Source organism: Oncorhynchus nerka, linkage group LG3 (genome assembly GCF_034236695.1).
Source record: "Oncorhynchus nerka isolate Pitt River linkage group LG3, Oner_Uvic_2.0, whole genome shotgun sequence".
NCBI lineage: Eukaryota > Metazoa > Chordata > Actinopteri > Salmoniformes > Salmonidae > Oncorhynchus > Oncorhynchus nerka.
This window is the reverse complement of record NC_088398.1, coordinates 31,247,842-31,275,287: the sequence shown is the minus strand read 5'-3', so window position 1 is coordinate 31,275,287 and position 27,446 is coordinate 31,247,842. Positions and strand designations below refer to the sequence as shown.

The 27,446-nt window shown below is 41.5% G+C and overlaps 1 protein-coding gene across 3 annotated transcripts; it reads right to left on the bottom strand.

Moving 5' to 3' along the window:
- Positions 1-95: 95 nt before the first annotated feature.
- ctps1b (CTP synthase 1b) lies at positions 96-27,446 on the bottom strand. 3 transcript variants are annotated; one of them, XM_029629909.2, is made up of 18 exons: positions 27,344-27,425; positions 19,199-19,379; positions 18,922-19,092; positions 18,637-18,737; positions 18,250-18,366; positions 17,873-17,956; positions 17,711-17,791; positions 17,400-17,551; positions 11,730-11,862; positions 11,349-11,437; positions 2,251-2,345; positions 2,001-2,063; positions 1,820-1,863; positions 1,631-1,727; positions 1,497-1,552; positions 1,227-1,323; positions 848-992; positions 96-629 (listed from the first exon to the last, which is right to left on the bottom strand). In XM_029629909.2, the coding sequence occupies exons 2-18, from the start codon at positions 19,362-19,364 to the stop codon at positions 563-565; spliced, it is 1,758 nt and encodes a 585-aa protein (XP_029485769.1). In that variant the 5' UTR covers positions 19,365-19,379; positions 27,344-27,425; the 3' UTR covers positions 96-562. The 3 variants fall into 3 exon arrangements, with proteins under 3 accessions (XP_029485769.1, XP_064867379.1, XP_029485778.1); XM_065011307.1 differs by lacking the exon at positions 27,344-27,425 and adding an exon at positions 26,748-26,819; XM_029629918.2 differs by lacking the exon at positions 18,922-19,092 and having other exon boundaries at positions 27,344-27,446.

Sequence of the window (27,446 nt, the reverse complement as noted above, 5' to 3'; positions counted from 1 at the left end):
ACGAAGGGCTATATAAATAAATTTGATCTCAAACAATTATAAAAGTTAAATAAATTCGAAGGATGATATTGAAATAGTAAAGAATGGAAGATGGATCAAATTCACACCAACTTTTTATTTTCATCTTCCATTCATTAGTGCATCACTGTTTTATTCAATAACACCTCGCTGGGTGTTTTTTTCTGAGGGAAATTGACAAGCACATACATCTCTTACTACATTTACATATTATCAAACTGTATTCACACTGTTGTTTCTTAGTGTTCCTGGACAACGTTTCACTTTGAAGAATACCATTTAAAAAAGGGGGGCATTGTAATGGCGATATGTTGCATTCAATTGTTCAATTCAATTGTTTAAAAATAGTCAAAAATCTAGCCATTTTTAGTTTCCTGCATCATTTCAGTGAGCTACTTTTCTCAGTAACGAGACCTTCTGTTGGGTGACAGAAAAAAAGTATTTATTGTCAGGTAGATGAGCGGAGGCTGTGTATTGAGTTCGAAAAGATGAGGTGAACTATAACAGCATCAACAGAGTAACAGGTGCATGTAACTGGTAATTCCTAAAATTTCAGTTCAGCGATCTCAGAGTCTGGAGAGCTGCTGTCGCTGCGGTCACTGTATGTGTCTCTGTAACACAAGGGACAGAGTTATATACATCCATAATACTTTTTCAGGATGATATGATAAGTCAGAGATATAAACTAGGTATAGCATTACAAAAATCCAATACTGGCCGGGTAACTTTTTTCCATTCCCCTTTACGCCAGACCAAATGCCACTCATCTTGCTTGCCTCCATGGAGTAAAAGGAAATTATGATAAATACAATGATCTGCATGGTCTTACCGTGGTGAGAGGCGACAACCTTTCTGTAGGTAGCTCTGGAGTTTCCCTGCTGCAGCCAGCAGGAGGCCAAAGTAGGGGGGCGAGGGCTTGATGGGACGAGAAGTGAACTCTGGGTGGTACTGCACTCCAACAAAATAGGCATGATCTGAAACAACACAGGTGGGAAGATGATCAGTTTGAGATGGATACTACGGACATATACATTTCGGTTGGCATAGCTACAACTGTCATTACATTTGATACCCCTACAAATTGTGTTAATGTTTTTGTTCAATTCAGTCAAGAAAGTACTTTATGAAGTGATAACGCACTATTTAACAATAACATTTCCAAGAGCCAGACAGTGGAAAACACTGAAATGTCTCCATGGTTAACTCACCATCCAGCTCAATGACCTCCATCCTCTCTCCCTCTACGTCTTGGCCGACAAAATGGAAGCCCCTCTCCTCAAAGTGGTGCTTCAGCTCAGGGTTCACCTAACAGGACAGAGAGCTCCCATCAATTCATCCCATCCACACTTAGAATGTAATACATGTAACACTTCAAATGGATTGTCAAATGGATTGTCTTCCAAGTAACATGTCATGTAAAATGTACTTTAAAAATGTAACGCAAATATACACATCAAGACTTGATTCAGCTCTACTACCTCAAAACGGTGACGATGCCTCTCGTCAACATATTCAGCATCACCATACAACTTTCCTGAAAAAGAAATACTGAATATTATCAACCATTATAACACACCAAACCCTATGTGGTTTTGCCAAGATTAGCACTCACTCAAAATGCTGGTGTTGGATTTGAAGATGGTCCGCCTCTTCCCCAACCTCATAGTCCCACCCATCTGCCCAGGGTTGTGTTCTGGCATGTCAATCACCTGTCAAAAAAGGACCAGAATATCACAATGTTTGTGAGCCAAAACTCAGTGAGAAGTGACAGAGAAGGGCATGATTACTATGGCACACCTACCACAGGGTGTTTAGATTCTGGGTGGAATTCAGTAGAGTTTGCATCTGTTATAAAAATAAAAAAAGGAATACGTATTTCAGTTCCATTATAAGGTTTGAGAGTTGAACATTTAACTTATGAACATTCTGGAATTACGCAACATACACCTCAAGGATATAACGATTACTGATTCAAATATTACCTTGCCAGCCAAGAACATTGCGGGCAAATTCACACACTGCCAACTGCATGCCCAAACATACCCCTGCAACAAGACAATTGGGATTAAATGTGTGCAATAAAAAAAAGTCAGGCTGAACTAGTCTGATGGAACTATAAAGAGTGACATACAGAATATCATTTCCATTTAACAAAACATGCTAAACTGACGCATGATACATGACAATACTATTGATTCGTTTGTATTTCATTAATGCTTAAATACATCTTACCTAAAAATGGTTTTTTCTTTTTCCTTGCCCAGCTGATAGCCTGGATTTTCCCCTCTGTCCCCCGTACACCGAAGCCTCCAGGTACCAAGACACCACTGTGTGTATGAGACAACATTGATCCTTCACTGACAGGAGAACACAGCTCCCTTGGCTTAGGGTTACAATTACACAGAAACATTTTTTATTCACAATGCTCATGTAAATGCTGTGGGATTTATGGTGTCAAGCAGCCTATTATATTGAGTTGCACCCCCCCCCCCCTTTTGCCCTCAGAATAGTCTCAATTCTCAAAACAAGGCATCGAAAGCTTTCTAAAGGGAAAACAACACATGTAGACCTTACAGTGAAATGCTTACTTACGAACCCTTAACCAACAACACAGTTAAGAAAAAAGTTGGCTGGGTGTCCTTTGGGTGGACCATTCTTGATACACACAGGAAACTTTGGAGCATGAAAAACCCAGCAGAGTTGCAGTTCTTGACACAAACCAGTGTGTCAGGCACCTACTACCATACCCTGTTCAAAAGGCACTTACATATTTTGTCTTGCCCATTCATTCTGTTAAGTTCTCATCTTTTTTGAGTAAATCACTCACGGACACTAAAGAAGCTTGACCAAGTTTAATTCTTCCCAAAGGGTCGACACAGCTGTATTCAGACCAATAAATGGCTTCCCCCGAGGTGGTATTCATACCCTACTTTGGGTGGAGTCTCCTCTTCATCTCTAAACATCGCATCATTCTTGCTAAGCAGGGAACTAAGTGATATGAGCCTTCAGTGGTTTCTCCCCTTATTATCAAATACCGTCACATGCAATTGTTTTCCCTGCAGTCAGCCCCTCCCAAGCTCCATTATGGCACCCCTCATGTCTCTTGTGTAACTAATGTTCCTATACTCTGAGTATAACAATGTTCAAAGTTTACTCCAGAATCCAACAGTCCCTCTTTTTGAACAATGGCGTCCCACTGTTCAATTGACATAAACTTGGAAATTACTTATAAATGAACAAACAATGCTAAAAAAAACATGAATCAAAAATAAAAGATTAGATATGAACGAACAATGATAGAACAAACTCCACCTTGAGGTTTACAAACTCAGAGACTTATGGCCTCTGTTCTATGACCACACCATACACAATTTTATTTCCATCTCTCATCACACAACAAAATGCCATTCCAGCGGAGTCTGCTGTCTTGTTCCATGTCAGATGGAACGCTTATTCTGTATGTCACTCTTTACAGTTCCATCAGAAATTCTGATCAGACTCGAATCACAAATATGATGACTTGCAGCTCGACTGACACCAATGACTCATGACTTGAGCCTTATGACTCGACCTGACTTGATATCCTCCCCAAACCGAAATATAAAAAATTATGCTATTAAAAAGTGTGCAGCGCATCAACTCTTCATTTAACGGAATAGTTTGAATCGGAAAACAGCCAATCAAATTGTGAGTGGCAGTGCAGAGGAACGTCGGCGGGTGAATTCAGATGGAGCTCTTGGAAAGATGATACCCCAAATTATTATTTTCAGATATAAAGACCTGCTATATCAACAAAAAACGGATTGCAACTTGCAAAACATGGCTAATATAGCCGACAGCTATCCATCACAGGAGGTTGTGTGTTTATTCTCTCTGGCGCAGGCGTTCCGCTAGCAACCTACCTCGACAACATCCGGTGAAATTGCAGAGCGCCAAATTCAAAATGACAGAAATAGTCATAATAAACATAAAAATACAAGTGTTATACATCGGCTTAAAACCTGTTGAGGCGAGGGGTTCCCCTAGGGGAACTCCACCCCCCCGTTCAGCTGAAAAGGTGGCGCAGGGAATGCAAAAATATTCTTTAGAAATATTTAACCTCCACACATTAACAAGTCCAATACCTCAAATGAAAGATAAACACCTTGTTCATCTACCCAGCGTGTCAGATTTTTAAAAATGTTTTACGGTGAAAACACAACATATATTTATGTTAGACCACCACCAAACCAAAGAAAAAACGTAGCCATTTTTCCAGCAAAAGATAAAAATCACAAAAGCAGGATTTAAAAAAAAACTATCACTAACCTCTTGAAAATCTTCATCAGATGACAGTCATATGACATGTTACACAGTACATTTATGTTTTGTTTGATAATATGCATTTTATATCCATAAATCTCGGTTTACATTGACGCCATGTTCAGAAAATCCTCCAAAATATCCGGAGGAATTATAGAAAGCTACGCCAGATAGCAGAAATACTCATCATAAACTTTGACTAAAGATACATGTTCTACATATAATTAAAAGATACACTGGTTCTTAATTCAACCGCTGTGTCACATTTTTTTTTTACGTTACGGAAAAAGCCTAACATTGCAATAATCTGAGACGGCGCTCAGACGTAACAATATTTCTCCGCCATGTTGGAGTCAACAGAAATACAAAATTACAACATAAATATTCCCTTACCTTTGATGATCTTTCATCAGAATGTAGTGCAAGGAGTCCTAGTTCAACAATAAATCGTTTTGTTCCATAATGTTCAATTCTAGTGTCCAAGTAGCAGCATTTGCTACCACTTTCAGCTCAAATGCCCAAAAAATGACTTCTGGTCCAGGATAACTTTGCATCAAAACTTCCAAAAGACATATTACAGGTCGAAGAAACTGGTCAAACTAAGTGCAGAATCAATCTTCAGGATGTTATAATCATATATATCCAATAGCATTCCAACCGGATCATTCGTTTTCATCTGGGGCTGATTGGAACAGCCGAAGCACTCAAAGGCAAACGCGCCACAACAAAATGGCATCCTTTTGCGACACCAACTACTTTTCTTCCCATTAGGTCAAAGTTCACAGCAAATGCTCCATTACACTTTCTACTGAATGAGGACATCTAGTGGAAGACGTAGGAAGTGTTTCCAGATCCATAACTTGTTGGGAAGGGAGGGGGCGATGACGTCAAAGTTGCCCCAACTTTCAGGATTTCAAAACTTGTTTGGAAGATTGCCTGCCCTGTGAGTTCTTATTAATAATAATATGCATATATTAGCAATTTAGGACAGATTTTTGATGCAGTTCACTATGGGCACGCAATTCATCCAAAGTGGAAATACTGCCCCCTATCCCTAACAGGTTTTAAAGATGAACTTCTTGTTAATCCAGCCGCTTTTGTCAGATTTCAAAAAGGCTTTACGGCGAAAGCATACCATGCGATTATCTAAGGACAGCTCCCCGCTTACAAAAGCATACAAACATTTTCCAAGTAGAGGAAAAGTAGAGGAGTAGAGGAGTCACGAAAGTCAGAAATAGAGATAAAATTAATCACTTACCTTTGAAGATCTTCATCTGGTTGCAGTCACAAGAGTCCCAGCTACACAATAAATGTGTGTTTTGTTCGAAAACGTCCCTCTTTATATCCCAAAAACTCTGTTTTGTTGGCGCGTTTTGTTCTGTAATCCACTGGCTCAATGGCAATCAAAACATGCAGACGAATACATCCTAACAGTACCGGTAAAGTTTGTCGAAACATGTCAAACAATGTTTATAATTCATCCTCAGGTTGTCAATTGTCTAAATAATTTATAATATTTCAACCGGACAATAACGTATTCAATAGGCGCACTCGATCACGCACGCAAACCAGCACTGCATGATTCTACAATCCACTGACAGAAAGGTCTCATTCTTCTTCATTTTTCAGAAAACAAGCCTGAAACAATGTCTAAAGACTGTTGACATCTAGTGGAAGCCATAAGAACTGCAATCTGGGTCCTAACCCGTTAGATACTCAATAGGCATTCAATTGAAAACTACCCACATCAAAAACAATCACACTTCCTGGATGGATTTTTCTCAAGTCTTCGCCTGCCATATCAGTTCTGTTATACTCACATACATTATTTTAACAGTTTTTGGAAACTTTAGAGTGTTTTCTATCCAAATCTACCATTATATGCATATCCTAGCTTCTGGGCCTGAGTAACAGGCAGTTTACTTTGGGCACGTTTCTCATCCAGACGTCGAAATACTGCCCCCATACTGCTGGAAAATATAAAAAAAGATCAAAGCACAATTGTGGCAGAGTGCCTCCTAGAATGGTTGTGTACTCTTCCTAACCTGCTGATTACGGCGAGTGCTTAAACCTCTGATTGTGTTTATGCTTCACACAAATCCCACCATCCCTCTCTCTGCTGTCCTCTGCAGTTGAGCTTTCTCCATTGATAATGAATGAAGAACGGCGGCTTATTTCATCTAAGGCACCGCATTTAGATACAGTTTTCCAGATAGAAATGCAATATATAGATCTGTTCTCGATTCTACACGGCAAAGGCTGTTGTAGGTGATGTATTTCTATGTGAATTGCCATGTTGGATGGCCAGCAGATACTCTGCTGCTTAATTCATCTACAGGAGAGGAACCACCCCACACAACCTGACCCAGCCTACCCGCCTCTCCCGCTGAGAGGGTCTTTCTCATGGCTAACCATGTATTTCCAAGGAAATATCAAATTTATTTGGAAAGTAATAAATATAGATCTTTTTTAAAAGCATTCATGATTTGCGTAAATGTAATATACTATTACTCTTACATTTGGTGAAGAGCACATTATGACTTGTTTAGGACTTGAGACTTGACTCTGACCTCTCTCCCTCTCTCCCTCCAGTTACTGTCCCTACAGTTACTGTCCCTCACGAGTTGGCAAAACTCAGTCACAGATTTCCTGAATGTTTACCATAGTGTCTGTAATGCTACCACTCTTCTACTCTCACCATGACCTAGGTATGTGTAATGTTCAACTAAATCCCCATATTGTATACCGATTAGCTGTCCTCCCTCTCCTATGAGCGATCTCCTGTAACAATATACAGTCTCTGAGAATGATACTCCTCTATCATAACATCTAACCCATAACACACTAGTCACTACTCCTAATGCATTTTTTACAGTTATAAACATACACATTCTCAAATCAATTTGTCAATATACATCCTTCCCTCCTCTGGAACAACGATCACTCTTATGTTTCACAAAACCTAAAAACAGATTGACTTGAAAAGGAAAGAGTAATTTAAAAAATACATGTTTAATAACTTAGCACCACCCATTGATGTGATTTAACATAAAAATTCTGAGTACAGGGTAAAACAAAAGAGAACAAAAAATGTTCATGGTTGTCCCAAGCTAAACAAACCACCTCCCTTTAGGATGACACTTCGAGATAAGGTTTCTGGAGACTCTCTCGGCCAAATACATTTTAGCAGCGCCCCCACCCCTCATCGTTCTGTAGCAACTCTCTCCCGCTGTGTCCAAATCAGAACTAAAACATTCTATAAATTATCCAACCCAAATTTAGAATGACAGTCCTTAGTGCTTACTTTGAGTCTAGGACTCAAATTCCAGTTCCTCAATTTAGCACACATCATCCCTGTTAGAACATACATTTATAAACAACCATTTATTGCCGGCAATAACTCTTCTTATTAAGATCAGTATCTCAATGCATCCTTAGTCCAAATTGTACGCAGTGTGTAGGACCCCCCCCCCCTCACCCGGCACTTGTCATTCTAGCGTGTCTTTTTCAGATATCGTTTACAGTTCATCTTCCCAACGGCACATGTAACTTTTGCCTGTCACATTTTATGGCCCTTGATAACGTCCCGATTTTAATATCCAAGTAGATACACACGTTTCTCCCACGTACATGAGTCTCTCACCTGAGCCGCTCTCTCTCGCCACGCTCACTCCACACGCGCTCTCAGCACTACGGCCCCGGTTTATGGCTCGGACTCAGGAGTGTTAAAAGTCACTGTCGCGTTGCACGCCTTTGTCGCTCTTTCTTCAGACGGTTAGGGAGGGTTTTGAGGTTCGCACACACTGTTTGTGGACAAATTATTCCTACCATGCATTAAGACACGGTATGACGTCACCTTCCATGATAACCTCAAAAAAGCACAGATCATAACAACAGTTTAGTTAATTTAATTTCTGTTTCAGGAAATCCAGACAAGCATTTCTTAATAACATTATATCTACGAAAAATGTCAAAAAGCATAACATACGTGTTACTGCTAAACCCATTTTCTAAATCAGTCCATACACCCATATTCAGCTGGCGACCTCTCGGAAGAGTTACCAGATCGTGAAGTTAGCACCCTAACCCCTCGCAGAATTCCACACTCCAGTATCCCAATCGGGTGAAATTTGTATCGAAACAAAAACACAAAATGAAATGAGCAATACATATATCACAATCCATTTGAAGTCACTGTCATCCCTTATAACATATATTTTCCTCGGGGAACTGGTAATTTACCCCGTCGAACACGTGATTCAAAAACAATATGTTAAATCAAAAATAAACAAATTCGAATAACTAATCAACTTAGAACTACAACTCTTTATAACTCCCTACGGAAATAATAATAATCTCCTAAAGTAATGGTACAGTTTTGATAGAGACTGGTGTTTCGCATTCATTTTATAATTAATATATATTATATAATTAATATAATTAAATCCACATTTCAATCATTTCTACAGAGGTTGATCAGACTTCATAAGACATTTTAGGATACAGGGCATTCGACCCATTTAAAATGTTTCCTCTCCCTTTTCTTTCCCTGTCCTTCAGAAACCATTTAAATACCTTTCAAAACATGTCCATCCTTCTGCATTCCCAATTTAACCGAATTGAAAAGACCCCATCCAATAAATCCCACAGTATCAACACACCACTGACGCACATTCGTAACCAGTAAATGGTGTGTGCGTGCTGGTGAACCGTAGGTCCAGAACACACATGAACAGGCCTCACTTATTATCTGGAACTCGGTTATGGCTTAATCCAGATACGTTAATACCTAAAACTGCCAAATATCACTAACTGCACTCCCCTCACAATCTCCTTCCAACGAAAAATAACAAAACCCGTCTTCTGGAAAAGATTGTACATTTCGTTAGCATTCACTGTGCTACATTTTAATCAGCAGCCCAATAGTATTAATTATAAACCAAACCTGTTATTTGTAAATCCACTGTCCTTTCTCCAATCATTAAATGTTTGTTTTAATCCACCCCATCCTTTATTTAGCATGTACTACCCTTAGACAAGGCAACATTATCTCGCCACCGAGTCTAACGATTCACTGGTCTCTTTTCCCCATGATTCTCCATAACCACCTCACCACATAAAAAAATGAAAAGTTCATTTTAGGTTTGATAACCCCTATACCAATACCTCGTGACTCCTCCACCCTTTCAACCATTCTAGAAATATTTTTCAGAATAAAGACATAAAACGTAAATATATTTAAAAAATAAAACCACAAAATGTCTCATGATATAAAAAAAAACAAGGCTTTCTGAGTTTGCAAGGAGTGTTTGGCAATATATTTTAAATGTGTTACCTTTAGAATTCATTCCCCTGGCATTTTGCCTAGATTCTTCAACCCAAAATACATTTTCCTGTGGCAAATTTAGCCCATTTCCCGTCGTAAGGAAACCGCAATATTTGAACCCTGGCCTCTACTAAAAAGTTAGCTAAAATGTGATCTCATACGTCTTCCATCATATAGAAACTGCAATCTCTATTAACCACTAATTGATCGAACAGAGACTATACACCGCTAGGTGAAAGTTCCATTCCTGCTACTTTCCAGAGTATTTGTTGTTGCCGTTTTCAAAACGATGCAAACGCTTGCCTGGCAGCATTTTCTACGAATAGAGCAGGTTCCATACCCACTTTACACTCCCTTTTCCAATGACCAATAGCCCCACACCTAAAACAGGACTCGGTCTCCCTACGCTGTGATGCATTTCCGCTACGTTTCATTGTCTTATCTTGGCCATTTTGGCCAAACTATAGTTAGTGCTTTTCTCTATGGCCCTTATTAACCCCTCGCACGTCGGCGAGGTTAGCAGAGCTATATTCCACTCTCAAAACATTGTCTTGAATTAAATCTACTACCCCTGCAAATACCGTTTTGATCACAGGGTTCAAACCTGCCATCAAAGCAGAACTGCAAATTCTATCAATACCCTCCCGTTACGTCTTTCTATGGCAGAGTCCTGGTACTCATTCCGGGTTTATCGTGATGCACTTTTTGTTGATAGAATGCTGACATCAAAACGCTGGTATATTGAGCTTTTGATTCTGGTTTTATGTCTTTGTGCCAAGTCCTAATTGCCTCCCTGAAGTCTTTATTTGTTTCAAATTCTCCGTCAGCAGGAAAATGTTGTCCAATTTTATCTAATTTTCTCAATTTGTCCCATATTCCAGCCGAATTGGTAGAATGCTTGTGCGCCTCTTTCAGAGCCTCCATGGCTTCATTAAAATCCCTAGCTCTGTTCTACAGGGAGAATCAGAGCCGTTTGTCGACATATCAATAGTTATTATTCCATAAACTCTCCCGACGGTGTCCAGGGTATTTTAGAGTCATTCACTCCCGTCTATAATACACACCTTCTATTAACTAGTTGACAAGTTAGCGCTACACACTTCCCCGGATAATAATTCATTGGTCACGGCACTTAATACCTTGTATTAGAACCGATACCATAGCGTCTGAAAATGTATTACTGGAGAATACGGATGACTTAATGTCCTATTCCAGTACATCCTCAAATATCACTATTATTGATAACCCGCATCATCTCTCATGTCTCCCTCTCCCCATAGGGCATAAACCAACCTCTCTCCATATTGATACTGCTACTACACGTAAATGAGCCTTCAACAGTTTCTCCCCTTATCAATAGTGTCACATGCAATTGTTTTTCCTGCACTCAGCCCCTCCCAAGCTTCATTATGGCACCCCTCATGTCTCTTGTGTAACTAATGTTCCTATATAATAACAAATGTTCAAAGTTTACTCCAGAATCCAACAATACACACATACACAATCCATGTTTCAACTGTCTCAAGGCTTAAAAATTACCCTTCCTTAACCTGTCTCCTCCCCATCTACACTGTTTGAAGTGGATTTAACAAGTGACATCAATAACGCATCATAGGCTGACCAAGTGAAAGCTATGTTATGGAAAGAGCAGGTGTTTTTAATGTTTTGTATACTCATTGTAGGTATTTTGCTGTAGACTCACTCAGCACTGCAGAGTTTCTGCCAGGCCTCGTGGTACTTCACAGGCTCCTCCTGCAGTGTATTTGGCTCTAGGTCTGCAGAGTCGATGAACTGCAAGAGGAAGACTGAGGGTCAGTGGGAGGTGGGTGGCATAAGAACATGACATACAGTAATCATCATTTTAATTATAACATAACAAATAAGGCCATATTTAACACAGTCCATTAGAACAGAGCTTCTCATAATCCTCGTCTAAGGACACGCAAGGTATGGTTAGCACAAAAGATAACATCAATGCCACCGATGTAAGCAGAGTAGTCTCTTCCTACACACAGATGCTGTGCGTAGGGACCTGCAGTCGCTCCAAAGAGGGAGCATGGGTGAATGTGACTGTGTTCCATACCTTGATCTCTAGTTTGTGGTTGATGGCGAGGGCTGAGTGCTCCAGGGCCTTGATGACAGAGGCATATGAGTCAGAGAACTTTGTGTACTTCCCTACCAGGGCGATGGACACATGTTCCAGGAGTCGGTCAGACCTGAGAGGAGACAGTTTAGTTCCAACATGTTCCGAGGACCCTGGGGTATCAAGTCAATATATATTTTAGACTAAAACATGATAAATACTCAATCAAACCAGGGTGAGAATCCCAATACAGTATGGGGAAATTCCAACCGAAGTTAATCGTGCATAAATGGAACATAATTCCCTTTTTATGCACTTCTCTCTATACGCGCACTCTGACCTTGAACTAAAGCATGAGAATGGCATGCTATTCAACCGCTTTTCACTTTGGGTGGAGATCAAAGGAATTAGGGTGCAGCGGAGGTCTAACAGTATTCTGACCTTGACTTAATTCCCTCATAATTCCACCACCTTTAGGCACGATGAAATGATGAATAAGGTCGAGCAACTTGTCAGTTCTAAGGTGAACATCTACTTTATTTTATCAGATAGAAATATCAACATTCTCCATGCACTGTAATTTACAAATTGATAAGAGCTATTGATAAGAGCTAGGTAAACATGTAAGTTGTTTGGATGAGGGGATTGTAAATATAAATTACAATATTGTTTTAGATCGATTTTAACTTATGATTAACTGTATTGACAAATCTGAACCCAGTCATATTGAAACACACACAGACACACGATAACATACGCAATATACACACATGCACGCATGGATTTTGTGTTGTAGATTTGTTGTAGTAGAATAGTGGCCTGAGGGCACACACTTAATGTGTTGTGAAAAGTATTGTAATGTTTTAAAAATTGTATAACCGCCTTAATTTTGCTGGACCCTAGGAAGAGTAGCTGCTGCTAAATATCTGTATGCAACCAATACAATTTTATTTGCTGCCTTGGCAGCAGCTAATGGAGATCCACAATAAATACAAAAATGGCAGCAAACTGAAGCAAATCAATATATCACCTTTTCCAAAGTCACCTACAGTGGGGCAAAAAAGTATTTAGTCAGCCACCAATTGAGCAAGTCCTCACACTTAAAAATATGAGAGAGGCCTGTAATTTTCATCATAGGTACACTTCAACTATGACAGACAAAATGGAGAAAAAAAATCCAGAAAATCACATTGTAGGATTTTTTATGAATTTATTTGCAAATTATGGTGAAAAATAAGTATTTGGTCACCTACAAACAAGTAAGATTTCTGGCTCTCACAGACCCCTTCGTTAAGAGGCTCCTCTGTCTCCCACTCGTTACCTGTATTAATGGCACCTGTTTGAACTTGTTATCAGTATAAAAGACACCTGTTCACAACCTCAAACAGTCACACTCCAAACTCCACTATGGCCAAGACCAAAGAGCTGTCAAAGGACACCAGAAACAAAATTGTAGACCTGCACCAGGCTGGGAAGACTGAATCTGCAATAGGCAAGCAGCTTGGTTTGAAGAAATCAACTGTGGGAGCAATTATTAGGAAATGGAAGATTGCTTAAAGCTAGTGAGGGAGATGTGAGTCTCCAGCTTCAGAGATTTTTGCAGTTCGTTCCAGTCATTGGCAGCAGAGAACTGGACGGAAAGACGACCAAAGGAGGAATTGGCTTTGGGGGTGACCAGTGAGATACCTGCTGGAGCGCGTGCTACGAGTGGGTGCTGCTATGGTGACCAGTGAGCTGAGATAAGGCGGGGCTTTACCTAGCAGAGACTTAAAGATAACCTGTAGCCAGTGGGTTTGGCAACGAGTATGAAGCGAGGGCCAACCAACGAGAGAGTACAGGTCGCAATGGTGGGTAGTGTATGGGGCTTTGGTGGGAAATAACAACTGGCACTGTGATAGACTGCATCCAGTTTGTTGAGTAGTGTTGGAGGCTATTTTATAGATGACATCACCGACGTCGAGGATCGGTAGGATGATCAGTTTTACGAGGGTATGTTTGGCAGCATATTTGTTGCGATATAGGAAGCCAATTCTAGATTTAATTTTTGGATTGGAAATGCTTAACGTGAGTCTGGAAGGAGAGTTTACAGTCTAACCAGACACCTAGGTATTTGTAGTTGTCCACATATTCTAAGTCGGAGTCGGGCAGTGATCGGTTGAATAGCATGCATTTAGTTTTACTTGCGTTTAAGAGCAGTTGTAGGCCACGGAAGGAGAGGTGTATGGCATTGAAGCTCGTCTGGAGGTTAGTTAACACAGTGTCCAAAGAGGGGCCAGAAGTATACAGAATGGTGTCCTCTGTGTAGAGGTGTACCAGAGAATCACCAGCAGCAAGAGCAACATCATTGATGTATACAGAGAAGAGAGTCAGCCTGAGAATTTAACCCTGTGGTACCCCCATAGAGACTGCCAGAGGTCCGGACAACAGGCCCTCCGATTTGACACACTGAACTCTATCAGAGAAGTAGTTGGTAAACCAGGCGAGGCAATCATTTGAGAAACCAAGGCTGTCGAGTCTGCCAATAAGAATGTGGTGATTGAGTCGAAAGCCTTGGCCAGGTCGATGAATACGGCTGCACAGTAATGTCTCTTATCGATGGCAGTTATGATGTCGTTTAGGACCTTGAGCGTGGCTGAGGTGCACCCATGACCAGCTCTGAAACCAGATTGCATAGCGGAGAAGGTGCGGTGGGATTCGAAATGGTAGGTAATCTGTTTGTTAACTTGGCTTTCGAAGACCTTAGAAAGACAGGATAGGATAGATATTGGTCTGTAGCAGTTTGGGTCTAGTGTCACTCCCTTTGAAGAGGGGGAAGACCGCGGCAGCTTTCCAATCTTTGGGAATCTCAGACGATACGAAAGAGAGGTTGAACAGGCTAGTATTAGGGGTTGCAACAATTTCGGCATATCATTTTAGAAAAAGAGGGTCCAGATCGTCTAGCCCGGCTGATTTGTAGGGGTCCAGATTTTGCAGCTCTTTCAGAACATCAGCTATCTGGATTTGGGTAAAGGAGAAATGGTGGGGGCTTTGGCGGGTTGCTGTGGAGGGTGCCGGGCAGTTGACCGGGGTAGGGGTAGCCAGGTGGAAAGCATGGCCAGCCGTAGAGAAATGCTTATTGAAATGCTCAATTATAGTGGATTTATCAGTGGTGCGTGTTTCCTCGCCTCAGAGCAGTGGGCAGCTGGGAGGAGGTGTTCTTATTCTCCATGGACTTTACTGTGCCCCAGAACATTTTGGAGTTAGTACTACAGGATGCAAATTTCTGTTTGAAAAAGCTAGCCTTAGCTTTCCTAACTGCCTGTGTATATTTGTTCCTAACTTCCCTGAAAAGTTGCATATCACGGGGGCTATTCGATGCTAATGCAGAATGCCACAGGATGTTTTTGTGCTGGTCAAGGGCAGGCAGGTCTGGAGTGAACCATGGACTATATCTATTCCTAGTTCTAAATATTTTTAATGGGGCATGCTTATTTAAGATGGTGAGGAAGGCACTTTTAAAGACTAGCCAGTCATCATCTGCTGACGGGATGAGGTCAATGTCATTCCAGGATACCCCGGCCAGGTCAATTAGAAAGGCCTGCTCGCAGAAGTGTTTTAGGGAGCGTTTGACAGTGATGAGGGGTGTTCGTTTGGTCGCAGACCCATTACAGATGCAGGCAATGAGGCAGTGGTCGCTGAGATCTTGATTGAAAACAGCAGAGGTGTATTTGGAGGGCGAGTTAGTTAGGATGACATTATGACGGTGCCCGTGTTTACAGATTTGGAGTTGTACCTGGAAGGTTCATTGATCATTTGTGTGTGATTGAGGACATCAAGCTTGGATTGTAGGATGGCCGGGGTGTTAAGCATGTCCCAGTTTAGGTCACCTAGTAGCACGAGCTCAGAAGATAGATGGGGGGCAATCAATTCACATATGGTATCGAGGGCACAGCTGGGGGCAGAGGGAGGTCTATAGCAAACGGCAACAGTGATAGACTTGTTTCTGGAAAGGTGAATTTTTAGAAGTAGAAGCTCGAATTAACGACTATAGGTAGCCACCGTCAGTTATAACGACAAATGTATAAATGTCAGACTTGTGTTAGTTTCCTTACATTTTGCATCATTCCATTACATCATTAGTTTACCTTTCTTTCCACTGTCACACTCATGTCGTTGTTTATGAGAATCGCTAGAAATAGTGGATCATATTAGGCTAACGTACACTACATGGCAGGAAGTATGTAGACACCCTTCCAAATGAGTGGATTAGGCTATTTCAGCCACACCCGTTGCTGACAGGTGTATAAAATTGAGCATAACAGCCATGCAATCTCCATAGACAAACATCGGCAGTAGAATAGCCTTACTGAAGATCTCAGTGACTTTCAACGTGGCACCGTCATAGGATGCCATCTTTCCAACAATTCAGTTAGTAAAATTTCTGCCCTGCTAGAGCTGCCCCGGCCAACTGTATGTGCTGTGATTGTGAAGTGGAAACGTTTAGGAGTAACAACGGCTCAGCCGCGAAGTGGTAGGCCACACAAGCTCACAGAACAGGACCGCCAAGTGCTGAAGTGCCTAGCGTGTAAAAATCTTCTGCAACACTCACAACCGACTTCCAAACTGCCCCTGTGCACAAAGCGAGGTCCATACAGAAATGGACGACAGGACCGTTGTCATCACAGTTCCATGATTAGTAAGGATTATTAGGGTAGATTTATAGGACTAATGTGCATTTTCTTCACCTTCTAATATTTCATGGATTGAACAATTGAATATGGCAACTTTCAGGATGAATCAATGTATATAGTTTTGTCCTTGAGCTGTTCTTGTCTATTGATGTTCTTTATTATGTCATTCTGTATTATGTTTCATGTTTTGTGTGGACCCCAGGAAGAGTAGCTGCTGCTTTTGCAACAGCTAATGGGGATCCTAATAAAATGCCAAAATACCAACAAAAAAAACACTATTTTTGATTCACCAATATATTTTGTGCGTAAAGACTCTCCAAAGTTTTTATTATACTATAAATACTTTCATAACACTAAATAATATACAAGATCAGAGTATTTTTTACATTACCAAATTGGTGCTGAAAAAAATGAGAAGTCTATTTAGGCCCACATGGCTTTCTTTCATTGATCCCTAATATTCTTAACTGGAAAAAAAAAATATGTATGTACACCACATTTAAAGGGGTGGCTTTAGATAACTGTACTGAAAACCCTCTTGAATGAAAACCCTGCGAGAAAATCTGATGGCCAGCAAGTGAGAGGGATTTCAGCAGTTTAATTACATTTATTCTGCACGCGCAAGGGTACCACACCTGCAAAGCCCACTACGCACCTGCATAAGGTCAGTCTGAATACCAACTACTGAGAAGTGAGTCTGAATCTTGCCCTATGTCACGAGATCAATGATGTCCTAAGCTTTGTTTAGTTGAACAACCAACTGACTGGTTTGCTATTGCTTTTGGTTGAAGACAAAAGGCTACACTACGTGCAATATTTGCCACTAGTGTACGCTGTATTGAGTAAAGCCTTGAATAATGAACCTACAGTATTTCAACACAATACTTCAGGTAGCTTTGTTTCCCATCACTATTGTACTACAGCAGAGTAGTGCTACATTCAGAAACCTATTTCTGCCCACAACAGTCCAACTGGACTGGGGGCCAGGGGTCCCCTTCACCTGTCGGACATCTCCTTCCACTTGGTGAGCATCTTCCTGGCCCTCATCTCAATAGGCAGGTCCAGCCGCTGGCAGATATAGCCCACCACCCCCTGCTCCTCCAGTAGTAGGGGTACTCTGTAGATGGACGACACATCTGCCACGCAGATCACCTGGGGACAGGGAGAGAGAAAAGCATAAGAATCGGATTACGTTTTTTCAAAAGTATATGAAATGTTGCTGGTTGACGTTACATTCACTTTTTTCTGGGTTGTGTTCATTTAGGCACGCAACGGAAAACGGAAATTCGTCACGGACAGAGAAGGCCTTACCTGCGTGGGCTCTACGTGACAAAACATGGAGATCTTCTCTTTGACAGCGTTCTCCAGAGGTGTCGCACAGCGGCACATGATCTGAAAATACATTAGGAGAAACACATAGTTAGCCAATTCCAAGAGTCCCAAGGCAAAAGGATGAGGGAGTATCTAACTCACCAGATCTGGGGAGAGTCCTAGTCCACGGAGCTCTCGGACACTGTTCTGAGTGGGTTTCGTCTTCTGTTCTCCTGTGGCACTGGGCTAAAAGGCAGACAAAATGACATTTCAGTTCTCAGTTAAGCATCATTGTAAAACCTTTTACTTGAAACACAACTGATGTACTTTTGAGACGAAGTTAAAGTGTTCATGATGTTTTACAATGCTTATGTAAGAGACTGTGTTTTGATTCAATTGTGTGTGTGTGTATGTACTAATTCAGGAAAGGGCTGACAATGTTTTGGACATTTTTGGTACTACAGATGTGCTTTGTCACAACGCTGAAATCGGCTTTCAAACAAGCCTTACTCTGCGTGTGTGTGTGTTAAAGCTCTTACCTGTGGGACTAAGCTGACATGAATGTTGCAGAAGTTATCCCTCTTCACCTTGAACTGGAACTGTCTGAAGGCCTCGATAAATGGCATGCTCTCAATGTCTCCCACAGTGCCTCCCAACTGTCAAAACAGGACACAGCCTGAGACCTCAACATTCACTAGGCAAAAACGCAAGAAACCATCTGAAAAGGTTAGGTACTATCTGAACTGCTCGATTTCCATTGCACAACATTTTGAAATGTGTTGCTACAGTGTGCCCTAATGAATATGACCCAGCTTAACAATCCCTGGCTGAAAACAGACACCAATAAAAACTTAATGGGGACAATCACAATGGCCTATAATGAATGACCCATAATAAGACAAACTTGACTACGCTGTGGCTCGTACCTCTATAACACAGACTTGTGGCTCCACCCCATCGTCATCCACTGAGATCTTGGCCTGCTTCACCACCCACTCCTGAATGGCATCTGTAATGTGTGGCACCACTGAGATAAGAGAGAAAACATCAGCAAAATAGAATCAGCATCCACAGAAACAGCATAGAAAAAAGGACTACGGAGAGACCCTTACAAATCAACACAACAACTAGGAGTGATGTCATAGGTTTCCAGGTGTTGCCCTAATCCCAATGCTCCTTGCCTTGCGGAGAACCCTTGTTCTCTCGCTCACCCTGTACAGTTTTGCCCAAGTAGTCTCCCCTCCTCTCCTTGTTGATGACAGACTGGTAGATTTTGCCCGTGGTCAGGTTGTTGTCCCTGGTTAACCTGATGTCCAGGAAGCGCTCGTAGTTTCCTAAATCCAGGTCCACCTCACCTCCATCATCCAACACAAACACTTCACCTAGATGGGTGATGCAGCTCAAGTCAATTAGATAGGCATGCATTGGCCTAGCCCTCACAGATTAAATGCTTTAGTCTGAGAGAACTCACCACCCAAATGCACTCACCATGTTCATAAGGTGAGAAGGTGCCAGCATCAATGTTGATGTAGGGGTCGATTTTGATGGCAGTCACATGCAGACCACAGGACTTCAGGATTAAGCCCACACTACTGGCAATGATGCCCTTGCCAATTCCGGATATGACACCTCCAGTGACCAAGATGTACTTCATAGTGGCATGTGAAACCTAGAAACAAAAATAGAAGATGATAATCAATGTTAGGTTAGTGCTGAGCGATTAACCGAAATGTTTGTTATTGTAGTTTTTAAAACAACTGAGACGTCGGTTCAAGAGTTTTTTTCTGTGACCTCAAGGTCGGGACAGGGATCAGAAAATCAGTCAGTATCTGGTGTGACCACCGTTTGCCTCACACAGCATCTCCTTCGCATAGAGTTGATAAGGATGTTGATTGTGGCCTGTGGATTGTTGTCCCACTCCTCTGTGCAAAGTTGCTAGATACTGGCGGGAATTGTAACACTTCGATCCAGAGCATCCCACACATGCTCAAATGGGTGACATGTCAGGTGAGTATGCAGGCCATGGAAGAACTGGGACATTTTCAGCTTCCATGAATTGTCTATAGATCCTTGCGACATGGGGCTGTGCATTATCATGCTGAAACATATGATGGCGGAGGATGATTGGCATGACAATGTGCCTCAGTATCTCGTCTGCGCATTCAATTTGCCATCGATAAAATGCTATTATGTTTGCTGTCCGTAGCTTATGCCTGCCCATACCATTGCCCCAAAGTGGCGGTTGGGTTCTCGGTTCACAACATTAAAACCACTCTCCATCTGCCCCGTACAGTTGAAACCCGTATTCATCTGTGAAGAGCACACTTCTCCAGAGTGCCATTGGCTATCGAAGGTGAGCATTTGCCCACTGAAGTCGGTTACGACCCCGATGAGGACGACAAGCACGCAGATGATCTTCACAGAGACGGTTTGTGCAGAAATTCTTCAGTTGTGCAAACCCCGAGTTTCATCAACGGTCCGGATGGCTGGTCTCAGACGATCCGGGGCATGGTTACACGTGGTCTGCGGTTCTTGCAGACATTCCTGCAGTCAGCATGACAATTGCACACTCCCTCAAAACTTGAGACATCTGTGGCATTGTGTTGTGTGGCAAAACTGCACATTTTTATTGTCCCCAGCACAAGGTGCACCTGGGTAGTAATCATGCTGTTTAATCAGCTTCTTGATATGCCACACCTGTCAGGTGGCTAGACTATCTTGGCAAAAAAGAAATGCACACTAACAGGGATGTAAACAACTTTGTGCACCAAATTGTGTGTATAGGACATTTCTGGGATCTTTTATTTCAGCTCATGAAACCAACACTTGTTGCGTTTATTTATTTGTTATATATTAGTTTAGCACAGAAAACGTGCTCATTAACTACAATGACCAAAATCCATTGCGTATCTACTTTTCCGGTCTGTGTGGTGGACAGATCAAGAGGGATAGAGAGGAGTTGCTTCGAGAGGTACCTAAGTGATTGATAGTTGGTACTCAGCATTCATAAAATGATGCCTTATTTACATTGAAGAACTACTAAAATAGTGTTTTTGTCAGACAGCATAGGCAGCAGCAGCTCTATAGAAATTAGATTATGATTTGGAATGAAATAATAAATTCTAAATTGCACTAGCAGTTTGCAAAGTCCTAAATTGAAAATAGACGGCATGCAATTATTACCAAATCCAAACTCATTGTTGTGACACATACACTATATATACACAAAGGGACATCCCTTCAAATTAGTGGATTCGGCTATTTCTGCCACACCCGTTGCTGACAGGTGTATAAAATCGAGCACATAGCTATGCTATCTCTATAGACAAACATTGTCAGTAGAATGGCCTTACTGAAAAGCTCAGTGACTTTCAACATTGCACCTTTCCAACAAGCCAGTTCATACATTTCGGCCCTACTAGAGCTTCCATGGCCAACTTTAAGTGGTGTAATTGTGAAGTGGAAACATCTAAGAACAACAACGACTCGGCCGCAAAGTGGTAGGCCACACAACCTCACAGAACGGGACCGCCAAGGGCTGAAGAGCATAAAAAACGCCTGTTCTCGGTTGCAACACTCACTACCGAGTTCCAAACTGCCTCTGGAAGAGACGTCAGCACAATAACTGTTCATTTGTAGCTTCATGAAATGCGTTTCCATGGCCGAGTAGCAGCACACAAGCCTAAGATAACAATGTGCAATGCCAAGCAAAATATCAGTCTCAACGTCAACAGTGAAGAGGCGACTCTGGGATGTTGGCCTTCTAGGCAGAGTTCCTCTGTCCAGTGTCTGTGTTCTTTTGCCCATCTTAATCTTTTCTTCTTATTGGCCAGTCTGAGTTATGGCTTTTTTCCCTTTGCAACTCTACCTAGAAGGCTAGCATCCCGGAGTCGCCTCTTCACTGTTGACGTTGAGACTGGTGTTTTTAATGAAGCTGCCAGTTGAGGACTTGTGAGGAGTCCGTTTCTCAAACTCTACTAATGTACTTGTCCTCTTGCTCAGTTGTGCACTGGGGCCTCCCACTCCTCTTTCTATTCTGGTTAGAGACAGTTTGTGCTGTTCTGTGAAGGGAGTAGTACACAGCGTTGTACGAGATCTTCAGTTTCTTGGAAATGTCTTGCATGGAATAGCCTTCATTTCTCAGAACAAGAATAGACTGACGAGTTTCAGAAGAAAGGTCTTTGTTTCTGGCCACTTTGAGTCTGTATTCGAACCCACAAATGGTGATGCTCCAGATACTCAACGAGTCTAAAGGCCAGTTGTAATTGCTTCTTTAATCAGAACAACAGTTTTCAGCTGTGCTAACATAGTTGCAAAATGTTTTTTTAATGATCAATTAGCCTTTTAAAATGATAAACTTGGATGAGCTAACACAATGTGCAATTGGAACACAGGAGAGATGGTTACTGATAATGGGCCACTGTACACCTATGTAGATATTCCATTAATAATCAGCCGTTTCCAGCTACAATAGTCATTTATAATATTAACAATGTCTACACTTAATTTCTGATCAATTTGACAGAGTTTGAACCTTCAGACACATTAAAAGAGTCAAAATGGGAACACCAACTATCTGGTGCGGAAGGCAGCTGAATCGTGCACCTTACCGCCCACAGCACTAGATGAAAAAATAGAAATTGGAACACAAGACTTCAGCATTGTTTTTTTTGCAGAAATGTTTGGCGATCGACTATGAATGTCTTGGAGATCAACCGGTTGGTGGCCAACGGTGTAGAGGGAACGGTCAAAATGCAATTGAGTGAGTGAGACACGGAGGGGAAAGGGAATTTAGGGTGAACTGTGTGATGCTTGCCTTTGTTTCTTTTTTGTTGTGGTGCGCAAACCATGTACAACTGGAACACTAGAGTCAAAGCAAAGTAACGTTGTCTTCCAGACAAAATTACAAATTTTGGGGGGGACAAAGCCACAAAGCACATTCCACCAAATAGTTTTATAGTATTTTTTTTTAATCTCTGGTTAAAAGATGCACTATGCAGAAATCGCTCCGCCATTTCCTGGTTGCTAAAATTATAATAGTTTGCCTAATTTTAGTTTGTGGCAAAACAAGCAATGTTTAGTGTGAAAGATATTTTCCATAACCAAAAATATTGTATTTTCATCTGTTTGAAACTGGAGTACAAAACTAAGTAAAAGACAACAAAAAAAAAACGTAAGAACGGGAAGCATAAAAATAGTGCAAATAGAACAGATTTACTGCTTCTTACATGCTGACCACAAATAAATGAACACATACATGTTATGCACCCACTCTGCTCGCGAGCATCTGCGTAGCCAAATGGAATTGTGTCCCTGAACAAAGGGGGGGGGGGGTCAATATCAAAAGTAACAGTCAGTATCTGGTGTGGCGACCAGCTGCATTAAGTACTGCAGTGCATCTCCTCCTCATGGACTGCACCAGATTTGCCAGTTCTTGCTGTGAGATGTTACCCTACTCTTCCACCAAGGCACTTGCAAGTTCCAAGACATTTCTGGGGGGAATGGCCCTAGCCCTCACCCTCCAATCCAACAGGTCCCAGACATGCTCAATGGGATTGAGATCCGGGCTCTTTGCTGGCCTGTCTGGCAGGAAATTACGCACAGAACGAGCAGCATGCCTGGTGGCATTGTCATGCTGGAGGGTCATGTCAGGATGAGCCTGCAGGAAGGGTACCACATGAGGAGGATGGCTTCCCTGTAACACACAGCGTTGAGAATGCCTGCAATGACAACAAGCTCAGTCCGATGATGCTGTGACACACGGCCCCAGACCATGACGGACCCTCCACCTCAATCCCGCTTCAGAGTACAGGCTTCGGTGTAACGCTCATTCCTTCGACGATAAACGTGAATCCGACCACCACCCCTGGTGAGACGAAACCGCGACTCGTCAGTGAAGAGCACTTTTTGCCAGTCCTGTCTGGTCCAGCGACGGTGGGTTTGTGCCCACAGCCGACGTCGTTGCTGGTGATGTCTGGTGAGGACCTGCCTTACAACAGGCCTACAAGCCCTCAGTCCAGCCCCTCTCAGCCTATTGCGGACAGTTTGAGCACTGATGGAGGGATTGTGCGTTCCTGGTATAACTCGGGCAGTTGTTGTTACCATCCTGTACCTGTCCCGCAGGTGTCATGTTCGGATGTACCGATCCTGTGCAGGTATTGTTACACGTGGTCTGCCACTGCGAGGACGATCACCTGTTCGTCCTGTCTCCCTGTAGCGCTGTCTTAGGCGTCTCACAGTACGGACATTGCAATTTATTGCCCTGGCCACATCTGCAATCCTCATGCCTCCTTGCAGCATGCCTAAGGCACATTCATGCAGATGAGCAGGGACCCTGGATATCTTTCTTTTGGTGTTTTTCAGAGTCAGTAGAGAGGCCTCTTTAGTGTCCTAAGTTTTCATAACTGTGACCTTAATTGCCTACCGTCTGTAAGCTGTCAGTGTCTTCACAACCGTTCCACGGGTGCATGTTCATTAATTGTTTATGGTTCATTGAACAAGCATGGGAAACAGTGTTTAAACACTTTACAATGAAGATATGTTAAATAATTTGGATTTTTACGAATTATCTTTGAAAGACTGGGTCCTGAAAAAGGGACGTTTCTTTTTTTGCTGAGTTTATTTGTCACGCTCAAGTCCTGCTTCTTCCATCTCCTCATTGGTTTTTAGGAGCATATACCCACGTGGCTGATTGAAAGATGAACAGAGTTCCACACTCCAGTCGGTTGTGGTAATGCACCTTAAAGTTGGTTGCCAACTGCCATATAAAGTCAAAATAAGAAGAAGCCTGAAGGAGGAGAGATGACTAGAAACAAATTCAGTTTACTGGTTTATCTGTGGATTAATTGTCATAGTAGAGTACCTTATGCATGAGGCAAAATAACAACCCAATGTTTATATCCCGGGACCAATTAGCTAGCATCAGCAAGTTAGCCCTCTAAATTGCCATTAATGTTTAATGCTTTTCGACTTGTCCCCAAATTAATCAAATTGGTTCAGTTTGTTTTGATATTTCAACATGCGTGTGGGGGGACTAAATCAACGTGCATGTGTGGTCTGGTCAGCATGTAAAGTTGAACTTCATTCTATTTTTGAAGCATGATGCACTGCAAGTTCCGCCTCTCCCATCTCCTCATTGGTTTTTCGAGGGCATATACCCACATGGGTGATTGAAAGATGAACAGAGTTCCACACACCAGTCCAGTTGGTGGCAGTAATGCACCTTAGTTAGTTGCTGAAAGGGGAGTGATTACTAGAAACTAAGTAGGTTTCCCCTTTTATCTGTGGATTAGTTAGAGAACACATGATTTCATGTGTCAAATTATACAAAGATTCGGAAAAATGGAACATGTGCATTTCAATGTTTAAATCACAAGACAAATGAGCTAGCTAGCTCGCTAAATGTCCATGAATATTTTGGCCTGTCCCCAAATTAATATAGTTGGTTCAGAGTTCATTTTGATATTTCAACTTGTGTGTCCTCATCGCATCTGGTGTGGATGGCCAAAATCACCATGCTCGCGATGGTGGACGCACGTGTAGACTTACTTTCAATTAGAATGACAGGACCTGTAACTCACATTTCTATGTGAATTTGGTCAGGTTGCACAAAAAGTTACATATTGCAGCTTCAAAGATTGAGTTTTGATATCTGTTCGAGTACTCATGCCCATCCCTAACATGTTCCCCACCTTCTCGCCAAAGGCCGGCAGATGGCTTTCATTTCACTATGTATGCAGCCGGCAATACACTTGCATCAGTTCATAACCAAAACAATCTAATTTCAGACTGCAAAGGCGTTGATTTCCTCCTTAACTATATTTCATTAAATATAGTTAAGGAGGAAATCAACGCCTTTGCAGTCTGAAATTAGATTGTTTTGGTTATGAACTGATGCAAGTGTATTGCCGGCTGCATACATAGTGAAATGAAAGCCATCTGCCGGCCTTTGGACTAAAGCAATTTAAGGCCGGAGAAACATTAATCAAATGAGTTATGAATAGAGATCAACCGATTAATTAGGGCCAATTTCAAGTTTTCATAACAATGAATTGGCCTGTAATTGGCCTTTTTGGATGCCGATTACATTGCAATCCACGAGGAAACTTCAAGCCTATCAACTCCCAAGATTAGGCTGGCAATACTAAAGTGCCTATAAGAACATTCAATAATCAAAGGTCTATGAACAACAAATGGTATAGAGAGAAATAGTCGACACGTCATAATTCCTATAATAACTACAACCTAAAACTTCTTAACTGGGAATATTGAAGAACTGGGAATATTGAACCACCAGCTTTCACATGTTCTCATGTTCTGAGCAAGGAACTTAAATGTTAGCTTTTTCACATGGCACATATTGCACTTTTACTTTCTTCTCCAACACTGTGTTTTCGCATTATTTAAACCAAATTGAACATGTTTCATTATTTATTTTAGACTAAATAGATTTTATTTATGTATTATATTAAGTTAAAATAAGTGTTCATTGTTCATTCAATATTAGTTGTAATTGTCATTATTAAAAATATATATATATATCAATTGGCCGATTAATCGGTATGGATTTTTTGGTCCTCCAAAAACATTGGTGTTGAAAAATCATAATCGGTCGACCTCTAGTAATGAATGATATAAATGGCGAAGTACTTGTTGTCATAATACACCATAAGTTTGATTGATCGAGGCAATTCGTTTCCCCCCGACATCTTAGTCTTCATTTAAATAATGTAACGTTAGCCTAATGCCGCATTCATACTAAACTGGGTACTCGGAAATATCCGACCTCTGTCCGATCAAGACAACTGGAAACTCGGAGGGGGAAAAAATCTGTTCCGACTGTGAAAAATCGTGTAACACTCATCCAACTCGGAATTCTAAGTCGGAAACTCGGGAATCTTTCTCGAGCTCATACCTTCAGACCTGAACAGCACTGTAATGATTTGACCTCATTTACCACTCGAATCTTCCCGAATTCCCAGTTGTCTTGAAAGCACCATAACATTCAATCATGTCATGGTAGCTGTAATACACTCACCGTAGTGTTTGGATCTCTTCTATTACATGAACACCGTTCACTTCTAACTACTATAGTGTTCTATATGGCTGTAGTTTATTTTGTCTGGAGCTCGAGACTGGTCGTTCACCCAGTTTCAACTTGTCACAATTGCGGAAATCCAATGGCGGGAAATAAAAATGGCACTACAGTTGAATATGAATATGAATTACGAATTCCTCATGGCAATCACATCGTTTTGTTTATACACTATGTTTATACACTAAAATATAAATCACATGATATGACAAGTATAGCCAGCCAGGTTCGCTGCTTATTTACATGATCTCGCTAGCTAGCGATGTAAAATGACTTTATCACTACTGGGAGAGTCCATTACCATTGCAACAGTAGACCTCACTTGATCAAGCTACAATACTAATCCGTAGCTGTCTTGCTAACTATCTGGTGTAGTTAGCACAGCAAACTCGTAGCTAGCTTCTACTCGATTTGAACTCGCCGAATTATACAAATACAGATTAAATCGTTCACACAAGCCCCAGGAGGATCACACATGTAATGATATAAAGTCAATTCTTCATGTATTCTGTGTCATGCTCGATATTGTTACTACTTGCCTGCGCACGTTCTTCTGTGTTGGTACACGTGTGGCGTAAACTGACACAAAAGAAGACTTCGCAGACGCAAAAACAAGGCAGAATTGAATGCAATGATTTACAT

What these genes read in the sequence shown, in the direction of transcription:
- ctps1b (XM_029629909.2), bottom strand. Translation starts at nt 19,364, where the DNA reads ATGAAGTACATCTTGGTCACTGGAGGTGTCATATCCGGAATTGGCAAG. An exon ending in ACCACAAACTAGAGATCAAG is followed by an intron (nt 11,438 to 11,729) that starts GTATGGAACACA and finishes TTCCTCTTGCAG; the next exon opens with TTCATCGACTCTGCAGACCT. An exon ending in GGAGGTCATTGAGCTGGATG is followed by an intron (nt 993 to 1,226) that starts GTGAGTTAACCA and finishes GTGTTGTTTCAG; the next exon opens with ATCATGCCTATTTTGTTGGA.